Here is a 23,242-nt window from a genome sequence, read left to right on the forward strand (position 1 = left end):
GTTCGATGACCGATTGAGCTCAAATTTTTACAGGTTTGTTGTTTTATGCAAAGGTTGAGATACACCAACTGTGAGGGCTAGTCTTTGACAATTACCAATAGTGTCCACTGTCTTTAACCATAATTGCTTTGTAAAGAGGTTGGAAGGTAGTGCACTCTGCTCTACCGGTTAGGCTCCTAGTGGACAACACCCATGCCTACATCCTTACGGACTGTGAGGGGGGGGGATAACCCTGTTTCAGCCATAGGAGTAGGTGGCTCTTTGTCCCCTTGAAAGGGCTGCCCGTGGCCTTGTGATTTAGGTGATCTCAAATTAACATTTGTTAAGGAGTTTGACCATTGCTCATCCCTGTAATAGCAAGCAAGCAAGCCCTGTAATAGCAATGTGCATTTTTATTGATGTCAGTCAATGGAGTACAAACACACCATAGAGAAAGATGGGTCTGTTCTTTAATTGATTATTGATCTACCTCCAAATGGTGTACAGTCTGGCTACAGGTAAAGCCAACCTGTGATAATCATAAGGAGGATGTGGACACCAGACAGAAACAACCAACAGAAAAGTCATATATATTTGATAAAGTGTCATGGCCGAGCGGTTTAGAGCATCTGACTCAAGCTCTGGTGGCGGAGTCACCAGGGTGTAGGTTCCAATCCCGGTCATGACACTTGTGTCCTTGAGCAAGACACTTGTGTACTGAGCAAGACACTTGACTATAGTTGCTTCTCTTCACCTAGGGGTAAATAGGTACCTGTAAGGGTAGAGATGATCTCTTGTGATTGATTTAGCTTGGTGCGCTACAAATTTGGCAGCACAGGCTGTATACTCCCCGGGGAGATGAGATGGTTTAAGGAAATAATTACAATGCACAGTGACCAGGGGTAATAACATCAGGGCACCATGAGCGTAACTGAGTGACGTATTGGAGCGCTATATAAAAAGCCACTACTATTATGAATTTAAACTATTAATTGGCTCACCGATCCATCTATCTGATACGACACGGATGAAATACTGAGGGGGTAGCGGCTCAAAGACAGGAACGAAGAACTTGACGACGTGCTCGTCCTGAGCAAATTTGCTGTAAATGACAAGCAAACCATACCACAAAATTTATAAAATGATGGAATCAGTCAAATTTTATGCTCTACAATTTGATTGAATAATTTGACACAGAACTAGCAAGCTTTTGTTTTCTATTCAGATATTTTCATAGTAAATGTGCCATCAGTGTGCCCGACCTAGTTCGTCCTATCAGGGTGTTTAAGTCTGAAACAGTGCTCTCTGCTTGTTCCAGGCCTGTGAAGTGGGTCATGAAAAAAAAAAAGGTGAAAAACTGTTGTCCGGATTTTGGGCCAACGGGAAACTTGTCCGGATTTTGGGCCAGCACTACAAGTGTTAAAAGGCTTTTAAACTGCAGCGTAGACAAAGCATTCACAGAAACATAAGGCCACAACTCTTACACTGTAACAATGTGTTGTGCATCCTCATTTTCAATATATTTTTCGTAGCATTCCTTAGACAGGTATTCCGCAAGCACGATGCGTCCTCGTCGACTGCCATATTATTTACTTGATGCAAAATATACACACACAACATACGTTCGTCGTGTGATGGGGAAACCATGTGTGCCTAGTTTTGTCTCAAGGTGTTGGCTATTTAGTACAGCTTTTAGGTGCAATGGAACAATGACATTGAAGTACATGTATAATGGACATCGCGCTAAAAAAAATTAACAACAGCTCAAATGAAAGACCAACACGGAGCATTTTACTGGGTCTAGCCCCCGACTAACATGTCAAAATCAAATCGTAATTAAAGTGCTTCCCGATTCCAGGTACTTGCTGCTTGATGATCTACTTGGGATGTAAAAAAGAAGATAAAAACGAACGAGGAAAAAGCGGAACCCGCAAGAAAAACGCGAAATGGGAAAATGAAAAAAAAAAAAACGGAAATCCGTGAAATGAAAAAAGCGGAAATCCGCTTTAAAGTGGAGATTTCAAAGGTTTGTTGTTCTCACCCAAAAATTCTTGCTTTGCCGGGGCGCAAAACAGAGAGCCATTACAACAGCTTTATTCCTGCACCTATTACTGCATCTCTTTGGGCCTGATGCATGTTTCCCCTCCATCCTACAATCTAGACTGTTTTAAGCAATCAACTCCTACCTTCAGCCTCCCACCCCCCACCCTCCTATTTCCAACTAAATGAGTGTAGCAGAGACAATGTCAGTCAATGGAGTACAAACACACCATAGAGAAAGATGGGTCTGTTCTTTAATTGATTCTTGATCTACCTCCAAATGGTGTACAGTCTGGCTACAGGTAAAGCCAACCTGTGATAAACATAAGGAGGATGTGGACACCAGACTGGTTTCCACTCTGCTTACAACACCAATTATTCGTTCATTTTTGGGGTGTTTCTTTCTGGTATCAACTTTTTGCATTAACTGATTGTTCAACATTAAGTGAAATCTCCAGTCGCCCGAAACGAAAATAAATATTTTTCAAAGGGTTTAATATTTAGAAAGGCTGTATTGCTCACCCCTTCAGTAAGAAGTATTCATGATGTAAGATGATTTCACTGTCCACATCCTCAACCAAGATCCAGAATGCCTGAGGGGTGAATTGCGATAAAATATATGAATACGAGTGAATTATATTGTTCAACACACTTAAAAACTTACACAGGAAGTGCGAGTACAAACAAAATGGTGGACAGCATCAGTGGTTTCTCTCATCAGGATATCAGGATTACGTCCCTGAGAAACATTCACTCATCATATGCTAGGAACTTTAGGCAAAACATTTAAGTATGAGGGATTTTTTTAGACGCGAGGAGGCAGCAAACTAACCAAGTAAAATGATTGTTCAAGTTATCAAAAGTTATGTGCGCATGCTCAGAACTTAAAGGAACAAAACACAAAGAATTTTTTTTAAACGCTGATTGGGTCAACAATTAAAAATAAAAAATTTAAAAATGTTAAATGTTGACAATTCTGAATGGCTTCTGAGAGAACTCTTCCCAATGAACAAAGAGGCAGTTTACATAAAATAAAAAAATTGTCAAAATATCAGCCTCGACTTTACCTCTGAATTGCCGTGAACCTTTTCTTCCCACTGGAAGTCTGGTGTGATGGTCAGCTCGACCCTTAGCGTGCTCCTGGTGATCGGCTGAATGTGGGTGGCCAGCTCAAGCTTGGGGAACTGATGGACGTACTTGTGCAGCGTCTTGCCCATCTTGGGCATGCGGATGAGCTCACCGATCTCGTTGGGGCCCAGGTCGTAGAATCGCTCCCAGGGGAAGTTCTTCTTCTCGATCTTTCGCACGACCTCCTCGGGAATCTTGCGGAATTGTCTCAGTGGGTTCATCGACTGCCACCTTGGATGTAAAGCAGATAAGAGATTTAAGATTAAACATATACATTGTCATGCTAAAATACATGAACATTGTCTTCCCTGTGTATAAGGAGAATACATACAAATAAAGGAAACAACAAATGTCTTGAACTTTGAAGTCAAAGCAAAACAAAACTGTGCCAAGGATCACAAAGCACGATTTCGAGTCCCGGTCATGACACTTGTGTCCTTAAGCAAGACACTTTACCATTATTGCGGCGTCCTTCAGATGGGGTGTAAAGCCATAGGTCCCAAGTGTTGTGTAATGCACGTAAAAGAACCTAGTTGACAATGGTTGAGAACTAATCTCTTAGTTTAGCCTCAGCTCACCTCAACTCAACATTGAACTTCTATCCATGTTGAGTGCTAAGTGGCTCTCTGCGCAAGTTTTAAACTATCGCACAAATGTTTCAAACTTGCACAAACTAAAAATGCAAACACTTATTTGGCTGCGATTGTTTACACACTCGGGGCAAATAGTGGACAGCATCAGTGGTTTCTCTCATCAGGATATTAGGATTACGTACCTGAGAAACATTCAATTATCATATGCTAGGATCAAACAACCATTATTGGGAAAGAACAAGAATCCAGTACAACTATCGTTAAAAGAAGGGGGTTTGCCTCAATGTTTCTGGTATAGTTGGATATAGATTGTGCCGCAGCACCCTGTAAACCCGTTTCTTTTTTGGACCCGTCATACTTACATTCGTTTGTCAATCATCTTAGCCAGTGACATGGTTTTGTCCGTCAGTTGTGCCCAACCTCTGTGAAGAACAATCTCAAAGATGGCTCTGATCAGCCTGCCAGCAGACTGAAAAGGACATCAAAGAAAACTACCGTCAAAAACTGTCAGTTCAATCAAATGATATTTAATTAAGCTTTGCAAAAAAAGTCTGCAACCAAATTGATGAGGTAACATTTGGAATTATGGGAATAACAGAGACGGCGACGAGGTCATCAACAGGCTTTTTTTTTTCTTTTTTGCAGGGGTAGCAGCAATGCAATTAAGTTCACCGAACCTGCAAGGTTCGACAGTTTAAGACTAAGTCATCACTCTTTTAAAAAACCTGGGGGGAAAAGTTGAGAACAAATCTCCTTTTTATCGTCAGCTCGCCTAAACTCTGCATTGAAATTATGTCTAGCATTGGGTAGCTCTTTGTGCAAGTTTCAAACTACTGCACCAATGTTTCAAACTTGCCCGAGCCAAACATGCAAACTTAAGTGATGTTTACGCACTTGGCAGATAGCATCAGTGGTTTCTCTCATCAGGATATCAGGATTACGTCCCTGAGAAACATTCAATCATCATATGCTAGGATCAAACAACAATTGTCGGGACAGACCAACCATCTTGAGTTTCCCTCCTTTTGCTTATATTTAACCAAAGTGAGGCTGGAAGTAAGAAAATAGTCTGGTCCCTTCACATGACACATTAATCAACACAATCACCAAGATGGTGTATACAGGGAACCTGATCTCTACAAACCTGTGTGATGTAGACCATGTCAGACACCAGAGCGAATCCGTCCAGTTTGAGCTGAGATATGTATGCTTGGAGCAAGACGTTTACCTGAATAGAGTCGACCATGAAGAAGGAATTAATAATTTTTAAATGTTATTGTTATTTCTTGGGTAATATCTTGTGCAATATGTTGATGTACGTTGGAATTTATATTTCATGTATTTTTATACCTGATGAATAAAGAAATTAAATACAACTCAATCGAGTTAAATTTCTGCAACAAATCAAACCACATCAAAATGAAGCATTCTTAAATAGTTTATAACCTATTTTCAAGTAATTTCATATCATTTCAATTATTCTGGCTGTGAAGTTAAGGACTCTCAGAAAAGCAAACTTAATCACTGTACTAGCCAAGAACACCAATGGAGTGAAGACAAGGAAGGAAGCTTCCAGTTTTAGATGTTGGAGGAAAACCCAAAAGAATTATTCCTGGGAAAACCTTGCCAGTTTATGTGAAGAGGGTGAGGCTTACAGTGGAATCATACCACAATTTACAAACAGGATTTCAAACATCACATTGTGGATTAAGAAGATTTGCCAGCTTATAAATATTCATATTACCTCATTAAAATATATACATATTTAAATTAGCACAGAAAGAGTGGTTACCTTTGCACTCGGTTCTTCAATACTCTCTTTGATGGGAATTGGAACTCTCTCCAGCAGTTTAGTCAGCTCAAGCTTCTCTTCCTGGACATAAATTAATTGTTTGTATTAACCATTCAGCAATGAACCTATAGAAGGGGCAACCAGAGTGAGCAGCCCTGGAATTACAGGGAGGCAATGGCCTCAGTTGCCCCTGATCTTGGCCTTGGTGCCACTTCAGATCTTTCCCGAAGACTTTAAAGGCAGTGGACACTATTGGAAATTACTCAAAAATAATAATCATCATAAAACCTTTCTTGATTACGAGTAATGGGGAGAGGTTGATGGTATAAAACATTGTGAGAAACAGCTCCCTCTGAAGTGAAGTAGTTTTCGAGAAAGAAGTAATTTTCCACGAATTTGATTTCGAGACCTCAAGTTTAGAATTTGAGGTCTTGAAATCAAGCATCAGAAAGCACACAACTTCGTGTGACAAGTGTGTTTTTTTCTTGCATTATATTCTTACAAATTCGACGACCGATTGAGCTCAAATTTTCACAGGTTTGTTATTTTATGCATATGTTGAGATACACGAACTGTGAATGCTAGTCTTTGACAATTACCAATAGTGTCCACTGTCTTTAAGACATTCTAATGACAGTGCCTTTGAAATATGAAAATGTAAGAGGAAAACCAAATAAGGGTTGAATGAGTAGGTGGGGCAAAGGTTTTTTTTGTTTTTTTTTGGGGGGGGGGGGGTTGACAGTCTTACCTCTCTGACGACCATGTTCCTGAACTCACTAGAGAGAGAGAAGACCCTGAACAAGTCTATCTCACTCAGGGTTGGTTTCAGGAGACTGTTGTAGGTTGAGATGGAGTCATTGGTGCAGTAGTAGTGGCTGGCAATGCGACCCAACTCAGTCACCTAGAAAATGCAATCAGAACAAATCACAGGCGTCAAACATCACACAAATTCAAACAAAACTTATACTAAACTTTCACTGAACTTAAATTGTTGTCAGTCAATGGAGTACAAACACACCATAGAGAAAGATGGGTCTGTTCTTTAATTGATTCTTGATCTACCTCCAAATAGTGTACAGTCTGGCTACAGGTAAAGCCAACCTGTGATAATCATACGGAGGATGTGGGCACCAGACAGAAACCACCACAAGAAAAGTCATATGTTTCATAGGGTGTCATGGTCGACTGGTTTAGAGCATCAAATTCAAGGTTGGTGGTTTAGTCATCAGGATGTAGGTTCGAATCCCTGTCATGACAATATTGTGTCCTTGAGCTCTTGTAAGAATTCCTTGTAAAACTATGCAAACAATGGACCTTATCGCAAATACTTGGTACACGCGCATTAGGAGTGAAATGAGGCGCATGCTGATCAAGCTAGCGATCATGTTTGATCGGTAACTAGACCAGCATGCACCTCATTCAACAGTTAGCGCTTGCGCAATAGGTATTTGCAAAAAGGTCTATGGAAAAGTACAATCTCTACTGCCAACTAGTGGCAACACGTCACCTATGGGGAATTCTTACCTGGAAATGTCCAGATTTCCTTTCGTACTTGGCCAGGTTGTTCTTATCCAGCTGGCACGCCGCCGTGTGGATCAGATTAATCCGATGGCTCTCCAGGTACGGATCGGAATCCTTGCCGTCGACCGGTATCCCGTAGAGGGTTGGGTTGCGCATCATGCGGATGTACAGGTAGGTGTAACCGAGCCAGGTGACGGCGTCCTTCATCGTCTGGATGTTGCCGAGGACGACTTCCGCGTTGAGGTTGTCGCCGAGCTTGCTCACGAATTGACTCTCAACAGGAAGCTGAAATTATAAAAGGAATCAAGTAATTTTAAAATCTGACAATTAAAGGTGAGGTATACATTTGATATTCAACTTTTAAAATTAATGGCAATAAAAACTTATTTGGTTAGAAGCCTACAGCATTTTGAGAAACATTTTTGAGAAACATTTCACATCAAAGCAACGTGGTCATGTAAAAAAGGTCATGTAAAAACGAGTCTTCAAAAAGACTGGGTTGCAACGTTAACCCATTAACTATTTTAACAATTTTTACCATCAGTCCTTTTGGTCGGCAAGTTATTTGCAACAGCTTATTCTATTTTTCTCAAGATAAAAATATGGCCCCTCATTTGAATCCGAGAAGCCTTACTATCAGTAACCTTTTCCTTGGTAATTTTTCCCTCTATTTATTTTATTTCTTTCTTTATTTTCCCAGCTTCTACTTTTTTCGACTTTGATCCATGACGTCTCGCCTCCCAATTCTTACCTGCTGATTCTGGAGAGACAGATAATACTGGAGCTCACTGTGGCCTGTTATTAGAATACCCTCTCCCTTTGTATCGTATTGAGGGCGCCCTGCACGCCCCAACATCTGGAGTACGTCCAATGGACCCAGCTCGATCCAACGCCCCTTCTCTGGATTGTAGATCTGAAGACGGAAGGAAATATTTTAGTCAATGATCGAGTCATACAGTTGTAAATTTGTTAAAAACTGGTCACTTTAATTCAAATGACTCGCATTCCCCGGAGAGTTATATCTAGCATGAATCTGTAACAGGTGTGTGTGTAGAGCCAGCCTTGTGTACTGTATGTGACATTTTGTTACATTTTACCAGATATCACTTCCATACATCCAGCTTGGTCTGAAAAAAAAGGTTGCACAGCAAATCTCAGGGTTGTATGCTTTGTTTTTGAAAGGGCAAGGGCACCAAGGCATTTGTTTCTTGGTAAAGGGCACCCTATCATGAAATTTCAAATTTCTACTGTAGCATTTCGCCTTCGTTGCCTCTGTGAATTGTCAGGCCTGAAGTCTGAAAAAGCAAGGGACCAACTTCTTAATCTATTAAGCAGAAACATGCTAAGCACAGAAGTTTATTGCTTGGCAGGTACAGGTTATCAAGTAAATTTCCATTCAGTCTTCAAGACTAGGCCTAGTTACGATCAGGATTCAAACCAACTCTCTAACGAGTCGGCCATCAGAACTTGATTTTTTATGCTCTAATCAACTCAGCAAAGATGAGGAAACTTCAATACTCTGCAAAAATACAGTAAGTCCGAAATGCAAAATATGTAGAGATTTCTCCCACACACCCAAACCAAAGACAATCCATACCTGTGTTCCTTTGATGATGACTGTATGTGCTGGCAGGTTAACACCCCAGGCCAGCGTTGCCGTTGAACAAAGCACCTGAATGTGACGATCAGCAAACAGATCCTCCACCAGGGCTCGATCTACACGATTCATACCGGCGTGATGGATGGCAAAACCATACGGCAGGAGGTCTTTCAACTCCAGGTTCTGAAACAACAAACGGGTATCACATTGATTTGTGAATTACATTATAATAATAATAATAATAGTAATAATTAGTTGTTATATAGCGCTTTTCACGCGCAAAGGGCTTCCCAAAGCGCTTCACATTATTTTCCCTGGTCACTGGGCCTTCAATCATTCCTTAAACCATCTCAGCTCACAGGGGACTATACAGCCTTGTGCAACAAATGCGCTACTCGGCTAGATCAATCACAAGAACCATCTCTGCCCTCACTGGTACCCATTTTACCCCTGGGTTGAGAGAAGCTTATGCTTTAAGTGTCTTGCTCAAGGACACAAGAGTCACAACCGGGATTCAAACCCACACTCTGCTGATCAAACAGCAGGGGCCAATTTCATAGAGCTGCTTAAGCAAACAATTTGCTTAAGCACAACGTTATTTTACACACGTTACCGGCCAAAATTTCATGCCATATACATTGCTTGTGACTGGTATTTAGCTGTTGTTTACTTAGAATAACAATTGAGTGTATTCTTGGCTGGTAATCTGATTTTACCAACCAAGGATTTTTTTTGCTTAAGCAAAATTTTGTGCTTAAGCAGGTCTATGAAATTTGGCCCAGAGCTTGAATCTGGCGCTCTTAACTGCTTGGCCATGACACCCCACTGTCAGTGCAAACAAGTTGTATTTGTTTTCTTTTTTTTACTTACGAGAGATCCTTACATCATAGGGTTTCAAATTTACACTGGAACGCAGGCCCGAAGCCCGAGGCCAGTGATTTTAGCGTTGTTGTCAGTCAATGGAGTACAAACACACCATAGAGAAAGATGGGTCTGTTCTTTAATTGATTATTGATCTACCTCCACGTAGTGTACAGTCTGGCTACAGGTGAAGCCAACCTGTGGTAAACATATGAAGGATCTTATTTCTCTGATATTTCTCATCCCTGATCTCAAAGTTTCAAGAGAATCTTCCTCACCTCGGCCTGTTCAGCCTCTGTCCGGAGTACTTCGGTGGACGCCGACCCTTCACGTAGAAACTGACCGAGCGTGTCATGCTCCAAACACATGTCTCGGATAGCTCTAGCCGTCTTCCCTGTCTCCTTACGAGAATGGACGAACACCAGGACCTAAAAAGATATCAACCCCAAAAGTAAAGTGAAGTAGAATTAATGATGAGGGTTACTGGAGAATCCCAGAGGCCCTCAGTAAAAAGAAAACGAATGCAGCCAGGGAATCTCAGGAATTTCTTAAAAGGGTTTAAGGGGATTCCAGTTTAAAGACACTGGACACTATTGGTAATTGTCAAAGACCAGTCATTTGGTGTATCTCAACATATGCATAAAATGACTAACCTGTGAAAATTTGAGCTCAATTGGTCGTCCAAGTTGCGAGAAAACAATGAAAGAAAAATCACCCCTGTCAACGAAGTTGTGCGCTCTCAGATGCTTGATTTCGGGACCTCAAATTCTAATTCTGTGGTCTCGAAATCAAATTCGTGGAAAATTCCTTTTTTTTCTCGAAAACTACATTTCTTCAGAGGGAGCCGCTTCTCACAATGGTTTATACTACCAACCACTCCCCATTACTCGTTACCAAGAAAGGTTTTATGCAAATAACTATTTTGAGTAATTACCAATAGTGTCCACTGCTTTAAAAGAAAAAGATTGCTAAGTTTGGGAACATTTCAAAAAGAGCACACTCTGCTACATATTTGTCTATAACTGCTTTAACTTCAAACCTAGAAAGAGCTCTTTACTTGTACAAATTCTGGAGGAACTTCAAGGCCCTCCAGAATGTCATCAATCGATCACTGACAGGAGACAATTAGCATCAGTGGTTTCTCTCATCAGGATATCAGGATTACGTCCCTGAGAAACATTCAATCATCATATGCTAGGATCAACACGGCCAGAATAGGTTTGAAATGTTTTTTAAGAAGAGTATAATGATCCACTGAATTATGTCTTAAAATTGTGTGGTTTTCCTTTTAATTTGCGAACACAATATTGAGGCATATTTGTGTGGGTCATTGTTTTCTCCTATTAACACATCTTTCTAACCATTGCATTTAATAAGAAAGAGTTACAAACGCTTTTCATAGACCAACTCGCCCCATCCAAGGCAACATGTCCCTTTAATGTTGACCAAGGCGGGGGTGGATTGAGACCGAAGACCAACCTGATTCTTGCCGGCGTGTTCCATCACCTTCTCATACACAATCTCGTTCATCAACTGGAATCTCTTAATAGCTTTCTTCTCTGTAATACCGATGTACTGCTGTTCCAGCGGCACGGGGCGGAAGCTGTTGTCAAAGAAGAACAGCCCCTTCTCCGGCTTGACACGCAGGAACGTAGCTACGTCTTGGTAGTTGGGGAGCGTGGCGGACAAACCGACGAGGCGCACATCTTCTTGAGATGTTTCAATGTTGCGGATTGTTCTGGTGGAAAAAAATAATGCCAAATAATGAAACAGTCAACCCTTTAGTGCTTAAGGTGGTCGCTAGCGACCACCAAAAACACATCAAATTGGACTTTTATAAACAGTCATAACTTAAAAACAACACCCCCAAATATACTGCCCTCATTCGATTGTTTAGAGCGAGTGTTGAGCATTTGTTTGGTGTGATGTTCAACAGGGGATGCTATTGAACAATTTTGAGAACAACTTAGTTGAACATATATTTTTTTATTTTTATTTTCAAAATTTCATCTGTGCAACAAAGAGTTTAATAATAAAAAATAACTAGTCCTCATATAGCGCATTTTTCAATAAGAGTATAATGCGCATTACATTATCACGATGGTCATTGGGCCAATAACCATAGAGCTTTATATATATATGCTAGAGCGCTAACACCCCGCTATACACGCACTAAGGTTTTGAAGCCGTGTGGGCGCATCCATGTTTATGTACAAACCATTACAAAAGCTTGAAATTTTGTACGGCAATTGTACGGCTATTTGCATGATAGTGCGTTTCTTCTTTTCCATGTGTCATCGAACCAAAAAATGCAGCAAATGTGAACGCACAATCTGCTGATCAGCGTACAAACTGCGAGCGCCTTGAGGCGCGTATATTTTGTTTTAGTACGTCAATTAGCACAATCGTTAAAGGCAGTGGACACTGTTGGTAATTACTCAAAATAATTATCATCACAAAACCTTTCTTTATTACCAGTAATGGTAGAGAAACAGCTCCCTCTGAAGTGACGTAGTTTTTGAGAAAGAAGTAATTTTCCACGAATTTGATTTCGAGACCTCAAGTTTAGAACTTGAGGTCTCGAAATCAACCATCTAAACGCAGACAACTTCGTGTGACAAGGGTGTTTTCTTCTTTCATTGTTATCTCGCAACTTTGATGACCGATTGAGCTAAAATTTTCACAGGTTAGTTATTTTATGCATATGTTGAGATACACGAACTGTGAAGGCTAGTCTTTGACAATTACCAATAGTGTCCACTGCTTTTAATTAGGCAGCGCAGGGACGTCGTTCACGAATGGGCAGTTGCATATGTAAAACGCACGCGCCGTCATGTAAAAAAATCGCGGCAATGTGTGTTCTCTCAAAGTTAAAATCGTTCCATAGTCACGCACCACCTCCAACATGTCTGCGCCCAGGATGGCTTCAAAACGCAGAGCCAGTTAGTGCTCTAGTCAATATACATGTAGCTCTATGCCAATAACATACCTAGTATCTGTCTGTACAAGAGGAAAAGAGTGTGTTCAAGTATGGTAATTTTTCAAGGGGGCACTCTCTACTACATATGGGGCATGGTATACAATCACAAATTCAAATCTACAGAGAGTTCTTTATTTACAATTGGTTTGCAGTAACACCAAGAGCTTTTTACTTGTACAAATTCTGGAGAAACAAAGCACCCTTCGAAAATAAACAAATATCAACAGAGGGACAATTAGCATCAGTGGTTTCTCTCATCAGGATATCAGGATTACGTCCCTGAGAAACATTCAATCATCATATGCTAAAATCACCACAGCAATAATGGTAAAGTGTCTTGCTTGGGACACAAGTGTCACAACCGGGACTCGAACCCAAACTCTACTGATCAGAAACACCAGAGTTTGAGTCCGGCTATCTTGAGTTCCGCTCCGCCATGACATGCCACAAAAATTTCAACAATGACGTGTTGACAATCTTACCTTGCTATGACAGCCTCCAGCACTGGACCTCGATCGTCATGCAGAAGATGGATCTCATCCTATGGAAGGAAAACAAATCATTATAGAAACACACTGATTCACCTATAGACCTTTACCATGCCGCCACCATCTTTTGTCATGTACCTTGCATTCAAATCCATTAACCACTTCTGATTCTCATTATAGGTAAAAAGGCACCAGACTGTTTTATCCTGTTCGGTATATGAATGTGATTGGAAGAGAAGCCAAGATGGCCGCATCGAGTCCCAAGGTCCCTTGCAAACAAGATCTTTGGTTTCAACTCTAACACTGGATATTTGTAATGCTGTTAGAGGATGGCAATGGGGCAATGATAGGCCCCGGCACCGAAGGCTTTTCAGCATGGATTAATCTTCCTCCAATAATACGTACAAACTGTGTACTGATACACACAGAGACGCCAAGATGGAGGGTGGATGTAGGTAGAGAAAGCTAGTTAACAACTACATGAATGAGCAATTTACAACCGGGTTTGTGGAAACAAAGATACTGCTTGTACACACACGGAGATGCGGCACACTGGTATTTTCATCAAGTATCAACACAGCAATTAGAATGTCTTAGCGTTGATCATGGAGCAGTAAGCGATTTTTAAAGTTATATGCAAACAAAAATCAACATAAAAGAGAAAGATAAGCTCAGCGCTAGCCTCTTTTTTGTTATTGTATGGCCACCATTCAGTCAACTGAGTGAGACTGAGTGGTTTGGCGTTTTTAACTGTGAATTCCAAAATTTAAAAGCGCCCAAAATACACAAAGACAGAGAGGGCAGTGTGTCACACTCATAAAAATTGCTCCTTCCAATTAGGACAATCAAAATAAGCCTAAATTTTGATATTTTTCACACGCAAAAAGTGACTAAAGGTAAAATGTTTAGATTGGTTGAATGGTGTGTTCACCGACAACTAGAAGATTTACTCTTTATAAAAATTGACTTACAATGATGATGAGCCGCACAAGCTGTGTGTATGTCTTCTCTCCGCCTTTGCGCGTGATGATGTCCCATTTCTCCGGAGTACAAACGATGATCTGTGTACCGTGGATTTGGTCTTTGGACAGTTGGTGGTCACCGGTCAACTCAGAGACGGTGATGCCGTATGAATCAAGGCGCTGGCAGACAAACAAAACAAAATTTTAACAACAACAGTTTTTTTCTAATTATGACCCAAGAAGTCCCAGAGTCCTCCAAAATTCATCTCTTGGCTTAATCTGATTGTTGGAGGGAACAATCCTGTGGACTGGGGAACACTAACGGACAGAAGGGAAGCACATAAACTAAATTGCTTTTATAAAATGATAAATGGGCATCTTGACCCCAAACCTAACAGATGCATGATAGGCACTCAAGCCAACTAGAAATTCTTACTTCCAACTCACAAGATAATGCAAACTCTTTTTCCCCAGAACGATTAAGTCTTGGAAAACAACCTCCAGCTGTCAACCATTACTCAATCCTGTTCAACAACATATAAAGCTGCTGTTCTTAATGAAAAGTCTATTCTTCGTTAGGAGCACCCTCCACCACCTCCAGTGAAATCTCTTTCATAGAATGTGTTTGAGAACCAACACCACCAAAACCAAACCAGCGACATTTTTCTAAGCTTGGGCGATATTGCTTTTATTATCCCACGATATATCGTCAAAAAAGTATCGCGATATTCGATTAAATCGCGATTTATATTTGAAGTGTAAAATTCTGACATTTTACGATGCCCAATTTTCATACTTCAACATTCTAAACAAATCGAGGTATGGATCTGTGAGGTGTACTGTCTACCCATGGTGTTATAGCTCTATGAGTTACACACACATAAAGTGTCTTTTAAAGTGTCTACTGCGCATGACTGTTCGTACATGTGTGTATATCCTGCCCATTTCATTCTAGCTAACCAATAAGCATCCATAATGCAAGACGTCTCAATTAGGGAAGACGTTGTGATACTTCATCAAAACCACATATGCCGATAATTCGATTAACAAAAAATCAAGACGATATTGTAATGTTGAAGAAATGGTATTGCGATTTATGATTATATCGAGATATCGCCCAAGCTTACATTTTTCCCTGAGGAGTAGTGATCTTATAAATATCAAAAAGTTTGGCTGTGTTGAATGACTAAAGACTAGAGGAATAATGAGGACTCTGTGAGAGTCTCTAGCCAAAGACCATATGGAGTACGGGTAAAAATTAAGGTGTTTACTGACCTTCTTGAAGTTTCCCACCATCTCCTGTACCAGGGATCTCATGGGAGCAATGTAGATGATCTTGAAGACATCGGTATTGATGGTGCCGTCCAGGTTGATGTTTTTTCCAATCTCTCTCAGGATTGTCAACAGAGCTACGTTGGTCTTACCGGCTCCCTGTACGGCAGTGACCAAAAAAAACATTTATATCAATGTACGGACTACAAGGTAACCCTTTGCATTGGTACACATCCTACGAGGCAGCTTTATTAGCAGTCTGTTTCTTAAAGTCACTGGACACTTTTTGGTAGTTAGCACAAAAACTTACTTGGTAACGAGCAATGAAGAGCTGTTGATGGTATAAAACATGTGAGGAAGTAACATAGTGTTTAAGAAAAAGGTAATTTCTCACTCAAATAATAAAATAATTCAGCTAAAGCCTTTATTATGCATCTGAAACCACACAAAGTTGTGCAACAAGGGTTTTTTCTTTCTCTCACAATTGAGCCCAAATTTTCAAAGGTTTATTTTATGCATATGGGCGATTCCAAGCAAACATGGACATGACACCAAAAAATAAAAATTGTGTTACAACTTTCTTTCCACTTAAAAGTTATAGCTAACATATGAAAGGAAACAGACATTAACTTTTTTTACACACTCTGTACCATTTTGTACAAATTCAGCTCATGTTTGCACAAGCTGTGAACAGACCCTAAAAAGTGAGCACATTAAGGTGATTTCTTCAAAGTTAAATATTGTCCCCCACAAAGGTTCTTCCAGCAAAACTTTAATAGTTAAGATTAGCAGCAGGTACAACTATTTAAAATCCAGAATGAATTTTAATTTGTGTTTCTCATTTAAGCAATATGTGAGTGTACTTGTGGGAGTTTCAAGAGGGCGTAATGTGACTAACCGAGAGATGAAGTTATTTCAATTGCACGAAAAATCCACTGACTATCGTCATGGCAATTCAAAATATGCTTCTACCCTTATTACCAAGTCTGAAATGAGTAAAGAAATCAACACTCCAGTTGGTGTATTTTAATAACGAGTCATCAAAAAGTGTAATGCGACTAACCGGTAATGCGACTAACCATGCAATGTAATGTGACTAACCAAATCTTTTTTCAAGGAGGACGCTAAGAGGTCAGCAAAGCTGGATATCTTGGTTTTGACTTACTAGAGGACAATATTACATGAATTAAGAGATCTGTGGCTCTGCAGATGCCACTCATGCCCTACCCACAATGCATTTTTCCAAAGCACATGCTGAAAACTATAACATGTGTTGTACAAGTGCCACTCCAATCTGGTACTTCTAGTGTCATCATTTGTACTGAGTCTTAATGTTAACATATGAAACAAAATAAAGAAAAGCAACATTTCTGAGAATATTGAGTAGAAAAGTGAAGTAATGGAACTAATTTACTCCACAAATTGTGGACATATGTACATGTTGTACCATTGCCTAGGCTGAAAAAGCAGAATGATGTTAAAATACAAGGAATTCAAGAAGAGCACAGAAAAATCTCCGAAAAGAGCAAACAAAAGCAAAAAGCTGATGTCCTCTTGCCACCATTTTCCTTCAGAAAGAAGAAACATGATAACTACAAAATGCTGCCTTACAAACTAGGGTAGCAATGCAAGGGTAGCAATGCATGGTCAGTGGTGTGTGGTGTAACATGCAGTGAAATGTATCCAGGTAAAGTCGAGGAGATGGGTGATCAAGAAGGTTTTTTGTTTTGTTTTATACACTTTTTCGACACAAAACAAATTGTTTGTTGCATTGAGGAACCTGTGATAACCAACAAGGCCATTTTAAATTCACAGTCCACTTTTAAACAATAACCCAAACTTTGATTTTTCAGGGACATGGTTACATGTATGTAAGTCACTTTAAATCTGCAATTTTATTTTTGTTCAGTTCCTACATACTCGGCAAGATATTTAACATTTTAAGTTGAATGCACAGCCAGCTCTGAAAATAAAGGTGGTCAGTAAAATGGGAAATAATAATATTTCTGAAAAATGTAAGTTTGCTTTTCTAAAAATACACATTTCAGCCTTGTTTCTATGATTTTCAAGTGAAAAAGCGTTATTATTTTAGTAAAAACAAGTGAAATTAATTTATTTTGTTTGTTGATAAGGAATTAACCCAATTTTGCCAAACAAGAACTCAGTTTGGGCTCCATTGGGCTTGGCTTAAGTGGCCGGACAAACTGTAATGCGACTAACCGTAATGCGACTAACCATGGTTTTGCCACGTAAACCTAAAAGTTCAAGTTGCTGACTATTTATAAGTATCCTGTTGGATACTAATGTATAAGAGATGTGTGCTAAATGTAGTAAAACCTTTGCAAGTTTTTTAGTTTGAGGAAACTTTTGAATTGAGACAAGTGTATTTTTTATCATGTCCTTTTTGTGTAATGCGACTAACCACTTTTTACAACGTTATAACATCCAGAGTACAACGCCCACAACATTTTTAATATCATCACTCCAAAGCCTTGGGTGTCAAGTACAAATCAGTCTATAAACTTAGTGGAAATAATATCTCACATAGAACTACTAGCACCAAGATCAAGAAATGACACTAAAAAGTGTAATGCGACTAACCATGGAATCGCCCATATGTTGGAATACACCAAGTGAGAATACTGGTCATTGATAATACTACCAAACATGTCTAATGCATTTGTAACTTGCCTATTATCATTTTTAGGAAAGGCTACTTTTGATTTTTTCAATTAAGTATAACAAAAAACTCTACTATCACATTTTTCCTCTGAACAAGACAGAATTTGTCTCGGAGCTAACCCCCATTTCCTCAGTAATTTTCAGTTCCTACAACCAGCCAGGGCACAGCAAAAGATTCAAAATGTCAGTTTCTTGGGTCTTACTTACAGTCGGGGCACATAGCACAAGATTCAATTTGCAAATATGTCAGTTTCTACTGACTGTCGGGGCACAGAGCAAAAGATTTGATTCGCCTATTTCTCTATCTTTTTCACAGTTGAGGCACAGAGCAAAATATTCCAAGTGCACATATTTTTAGTTCCTACATACCGTCGGGGCACACAGCAGTAGGTTCTCATCACTTTCTAGCGCTGACTTGTACAATCTGCTCTGAATCCTGTTCAAGCTCTTAAAACCCTCAAAGGCCGGCTGAGCGTACTTGGGAAGTCTCTCTATTGGGACTAATGACTGCAAGATGAAAGAAAATGTACAATTATTTCTTCGACCATCTTTACGAACAATGGTAGGCATTTTTAAAATACACATGTTTGCATTAAGCCTGATTATAGACATATTTGATTAAATCCTTGAATGATTGGTTGTCAAACCACTAAGCAAAATAGGACCTTTGACACAGCTCCAAATAAAGTCAGTTTTCTTTATGGCAATGAAGGTCATTTTTGAGCCCATCTAAGCATAAAGCATAAATAATGAGCAATTTTTGATAAATACTTCTTGCAGGATTGCTTGGCGAACCACGCCGCTACATATAATAATCAGAACATTTGCAGAGCTTAAAATTAAAATTCAAGTTGCCCATAAAGAAGGCCATCTTTAATAAAAGCCAATTTTTTCAATGCACATTTGACACATCTCTAAGCCAAATTCAAAGCTGCCTGTAGAGATGCAGCATAACAGGAACAATTATGTTCGACAGTGATTTTACAAATCACATTCTCCTCAAACTAAAAATTCTTTAAAATAATCTGCTATATAGAATGCCCTATCTTGTTCAGGAACCTACCTCAGCGTCGTCAAATGGTTTGGGTTTGAGTGCAGGAACGTGGACCTCCTCGTATCCCTTGCGTTGTTTACGGAACGAGCCATCAGGAAGTTGACATCTCTTGTTGGCCATAAGATGACCGCCTTGAGCGAAGACTAGGTCATCAATATCAAGCATCTCTGTTGGCTGTAATACCTGTCACCAAAAAAATTGGATGGCACGTTTATCCAGAGGTCGTTGTTGAAATTTTGCTGAAGTCAATTTGTCGTTGTTCATCCCCAGTTAATTTACCCAGTCAGTTTTCCTATTGGTTTGTCATTGTTACTTGATATCTGAAATAAAAAGTTGCATCCCATTAAGTGTGAAACCCCCTGGCTGCCGCTGCCCAGGTTGTATCATAAACTTGGGTGTGATCCCTGGCTACACGGTGGTTAATGTTTGTTCAGCTTCTGACTGGCACCCCTGGCAAACATAGGGCTAGATAGCTCAGTTGGTAGAGTGCAGCACATTAATCCAGATTGTTGGTTCAAATCCCTCTCTAGTCTATTGTTTTTTAATCAATGCCAAATAGTTTTAAGTTTACCTAGTCAGTTTCCCTTGTGGTTAATTACCTCAAACAAAAACAATTGCATCAAGCCGTTGTACAAGTTTGAAATTGACGTGTGTTTGACACAAACATTCTGCAGACAGAGGGACAATTAGCATCAGTGGTTTCTCTCATCAGGATATCAGGATTACGTCCCTGAGAAACATTCAATCATCATATGCTAGACTCATCAAGACCTAAATTCATAGGTCTGTTAAGCAGAAAGTATTTCACAACAAAATTTCAAGCTCAGCAAGAAATTCAATAAGTAAACTTTTATTTTATTTATTATACTATTAAAAAAAAAAAAATCATGGCATAAAAGAGTTTTTAAAATTGACCTTTAAACAAAAGCTTTCTGAGCAATGTTGAACCAGTGTACATTATGAATATTATATCTATCAACAAACAGAGACCAGGACCCAATTTCATGGAGCTACCTAAGCGACAAACTTTGCCTAAAAATTTCCTGCTTAGCAGAATTGAGCAGGATAGTAGTCACAAATTGCATATGTGACATAATATCCTTTAATATGGTAAGAATAAGGTCACTGTGCTACTTTTTGTGCCCAAAGAGCTCTATGAAAATGGGACCTCAGCAACCTATGGAGCAGAGCAACCGACTTACATTTTCCGGTTCGTCTGTTTCCATGGCATCCAGGTCAGCATCCACCTTGGACTGCCTCGCAGCTGCACGCCTCGCTCTCTCCTCCTTGATGATGTCTTCCTTGTCCGTCTCAGTCAGGGCTTGGAGGATCGGGGCGAGGGTGGGGTCAAACTTCATCTTGTCTTCGATTCGCTGTTTCTCGGTGGCATCTTGGGCGCGGCTCAGTAAGGTGCAATACAGGACTGCACGAAAAATTAACGACGGAAAGTTGTAATTCTGGAGGTAATTTTAGTTTAAAAGACAGACTTGATCTAACTTGCCTTGGTACTTCTCAACAGGGTGTGGTCTCCTGCCCCCAAGTCCCTGCCAGGTCCCCTCTTGCTCCCCTTCAATGGTCTGCCTCATTCCCTGGACTACAGGGCCCAATTCCACATAGCTTCTGAAGCAGAAAAAGTAGCTAAGCGCAACAAAAGTTTGCTTACCAGAATAGGGTTACCAGCCAAACTACCATGTTACGTGTACAATTTGTGACTGTATCATACTCTTCTCTGTCTACTTAGCAGAAAATTGTTAAGCAATACTTTCAGCTTAAGCAGATCTATTAAATCGGGCCCAGAGTTTGACAAAGACAGAGGGACAATTAGCATCAGTGGTTTCTCTCATCAGGATATCAGGATTGCGTCCCTGAGAAACATTCAATCATCATATGCTCAAAAGTAAACCCTGGAGAGCGCCCCCAACTCCTGCAAAATATTCATTGCGAAAAAGCCATGTGATGTCAAAATTTGCTTCGCATTCGCAGGAAATATGAACTGGATTTCTCTCAACTTACTCATTTTTCGATGTTGTCTCAGCACCTTGATGAAATCAAACTGGTTGGTGCCGAGTAGCATCACCAGCTGATTCTCAACTTGTCCGTCGTCTGCGGCTTTCTGCAAGTAGGAAAAAAAAAACATCGTCAAAACATCGTCTTCAACAAGCACCGAGGAAAGACTAAGCCACAAAGACTCTCTCCACTGTTATCCTGTATTAAATTCGTCGGTAATTGCAATTTCATATCCTAATGATAATGGTGATCCGCATCAGTGGTTTCTCTCATCAGGATATCAGGATTACGTCCCTGAGAAACATTTAATCATCATATGCTAGGATCAACATGACCCATAAATCTGTGAAGTAGAAAGTACTGATAAAAGAGCTCCTTGCTTAAGTGCTAACCGTTGCCAATTTCATAGTGATGCTAAGCACGAAAATTTGCTTAGTATGAAATGTTTTCCTTGATAAAAACAGGATTACCGACCAAATTTCCAGTTGTTGCGTATTGCTTGTTACTGGCATTCAGTTGTTGTTTGATTATCCTGAAAATAACATTGAAATTTGGTTGGCAATCCTGTTTTTATCAAGGAAGATATTTCATGCTTAGCAAATTTTTGTGCTTAGCAGCTCTTTGACATTTGGCCCATGACTCAAACCTGCTCAGAAACACAGGAGCTCAAGTCCAGTGTGCTTTATACAACTTGATAACAACACATCAACGCATAAGGTCTATACTTTTATGATCTCACCATGTTATTATCCTCTCCCATTACCACAAACCCCTTTCCCAAATCAAAAGGATTTTGAAATCTTAGAGATAAACACTCCTCACACTTCCTCACCTTCAGTATGTCCAGGACCTCTGAGGAGCGTGCTTGAGACACGTTGGGGTCGTCGTAGAACTTACTGAGTTGTCTCTGGAGCCAGAAGGCGTCAATGTCCCGTGGGTGAAGATCCTTCTTGGACATACCCATGGCTGCCTCGCTTCCACCAAGCTATCATAGATAAAAATTAACCATATTCAGTTTGTCCCAAACATTAGCCAACCTGTGGCAGACCACAAGCTATTGAAAATTCATTAACAGCGTTCTCTACAAGTGGGTTTTGGGAGGCTCAAAAATTCTGAATCAGTTGATGAAAAAATTATTTAGTGAGTAGTTATGTCAATTTATCTCTTTATCTCAGTTTTGTTCGAAGTTTGCTATTTAAAAAAATAATGTTTAGTTTGCTCTTTAAAAAAGTATTATTTTGATATTTTGAGTGATTTTTCACAACAGGAGGTTGGGCTAATTAGAGCGTTTTTTTTATCCTGGACTTTCCCTAACCTCGAAAGTGACCGTTGTCATACTGACGGCTGATGATGACGTCATACCAACAGGCGCTTATCCGATGACATCATACTGCCTCCCCCTAAAAAAAGTCTGTGGAGAACACTGATCAAATTCCACCACTCTACCAGTGACAAAGGTCAAGAATGACTGGCCATATGCCTGGGATGAGATTTGACAAACTTGAAATCCCTGAGAATGCATGATGGGCCTGGGTTCCCTCTTAATCTAACTTAATATCTAACTTAAACAAAATATGTACGCGGTTAATTACTTAAATTTATTCATGACAATAAAAAAAAATTATTGGACACTTGAAGATACAACTTATATTAAAATAAAAATTTCATAGGCCAAATAAATAACTTCAACTTACACTTGTGGACAGGGTACCACCGTAACCGGTGTCCATTCCTCCTTCATCATCATCGTCCTCAGACTCTTCATTTTTTACCTCTCCACAGTCGTCGGGGTCATCCTGAAACAGACAAACAAACATAGACTTAATTTCAATTTAAGGTTTTATACAGAATTGGTAAGGATAAAAAACTTCATTGTTACTTGTCGTCTGAAACCGGATTAAAAAGTTCATACTGACACAATTTTTTGGGCTAAAATGAAGTCATTTTTAGAAATCTGTGCAACACCCGTTTCATTGGCAAGTATTATTTTAAGGTAGGCTTTCTACTATCATTATCTTCAAGCTGTGTAAGTTTAATGTTAATCTGTGGACATTGTGTTTTTTGTTACAAAAAGTACCCAAACCCTTTAAAAGTTAACTTACATCATCTTCTGAAGCCTCAAACTGAACGTTTACTCCGAATGTTTCATCGATTCCCTCCTCCTCTATAAAGAGAAAAATTTACATTAAATGACCTCATCACCCTCGGACTGGACGCTTTGGGGGTAAACAGACAATTTTGTCATCCAACCAATATGGTTGGTAAGATGCTTTTAAAATGGGA

The 23,242-nt window shown here is 39.8% G+C and overlaps 1 protein-coding gene and 1 non-coding gene across 2 annotated transcripts in view; both read right to left on the reverse strand.

The window, feature by feature from the left end:
- Positions 1-23,242, reverse strand: part of LOC139940301 (U5 small nuclear ribonucleoprotein 200 kDa helicase-like) — a 48,458-nt gene that overhangs the window by 19,588 nt on the left and 5,628 nt on the right. Inside the window, exons 5-26 of the mRNA XM_071936496.1 lie at positions 23,062-23,123; positions 22,654-22,755; positions 21,792-21,944; positions 20,966-21,065; positions 20,155-20,375; positions 18,962-19,135; positions 18,268-18,405; positions 15,220-15,375; positions 13,954-14,124; positions 12,977-13,035; positions 10,994-11,252; positions 9,793-9,942; positions 8,651-8,836; positions 7,805-7,966; positions 7,057-7,338; positions 6,281-6,433; positions 5,533-5,613; positions 4,885-4,968; positions 4,103-4,209; positions 3,087-3,378; positions 2,542-2,612; positions 981-1,081 (exon numbers count right to left, since the gene is read on the reverse strand). Coding sequence (XP_071792597.1) covers positions 981-1,081; positions 2,542-2,612; positions 3,087-3,378; positions 4,103-4,209; positions 4,885-4,968; positions 5,533-5,613; positions 6,281-6,433; positions 7,057-7,338; positions 7,805-7,966; positions 8,651-8,836; positions 9,793-9,942; positions 10,994-11,252; positions 12,977-13,035; positions 13,954-14,124; positions 15,220-15,375; positions 18,268-18,405; positions 18,962-19,135; positions 20,155-20,375; positions 20,966-21,065; positions 21,792-21,944; positions 22,654-22,755; positions 23,062-23,123 — 3,264 coding nt within the window. The remainder of the gene's footprint in view (positions 1-980; positions 1,082-2,541; positions 2,613-3,086; positions 3,379-4,102; positions 4,210-4,884; positions 4,969-5,532; positions 5,614-6,280; positions 6,434-7,056; positions 7,339-7,804; positions 7,967-8,650; positions 8,837-9,792; positions 9,943-10,993; positions 11,253-12,976; positions 13,036-13,953; positions 14,125-15,219; positions 15,376-18,267; positions 18,406-18,961; positions 19,136-20,154; positions 20,376-20,965; positions 21,066-21,791; positions 21,945-22,653; positions 22,756-23,061; positions 23,124-23,242) is intronic.
- LOC139941263 (small nucleolar RNA SNORA57) lies at positions 13,292-13,427 on the reverse strand. Its single transcript, XR_011786581.1, has one exon. It is a non-coding gene; the product is annotated as a small nucleolar RNA SNORA57 (small nucleolar RNA).

Source organism: Asterias amurensis, chromosome 8 (genome assembly GCF_032118995.1).
Source record: "Asterias amurensis chromosome 8, ASM3211899v1".
Lineage (NCBI taxonomy): Eukaryota > Metazoa > Echinodermata > Asteroidea > Forcipulatida > Asteriidae > Asterias > Asterias amurensis.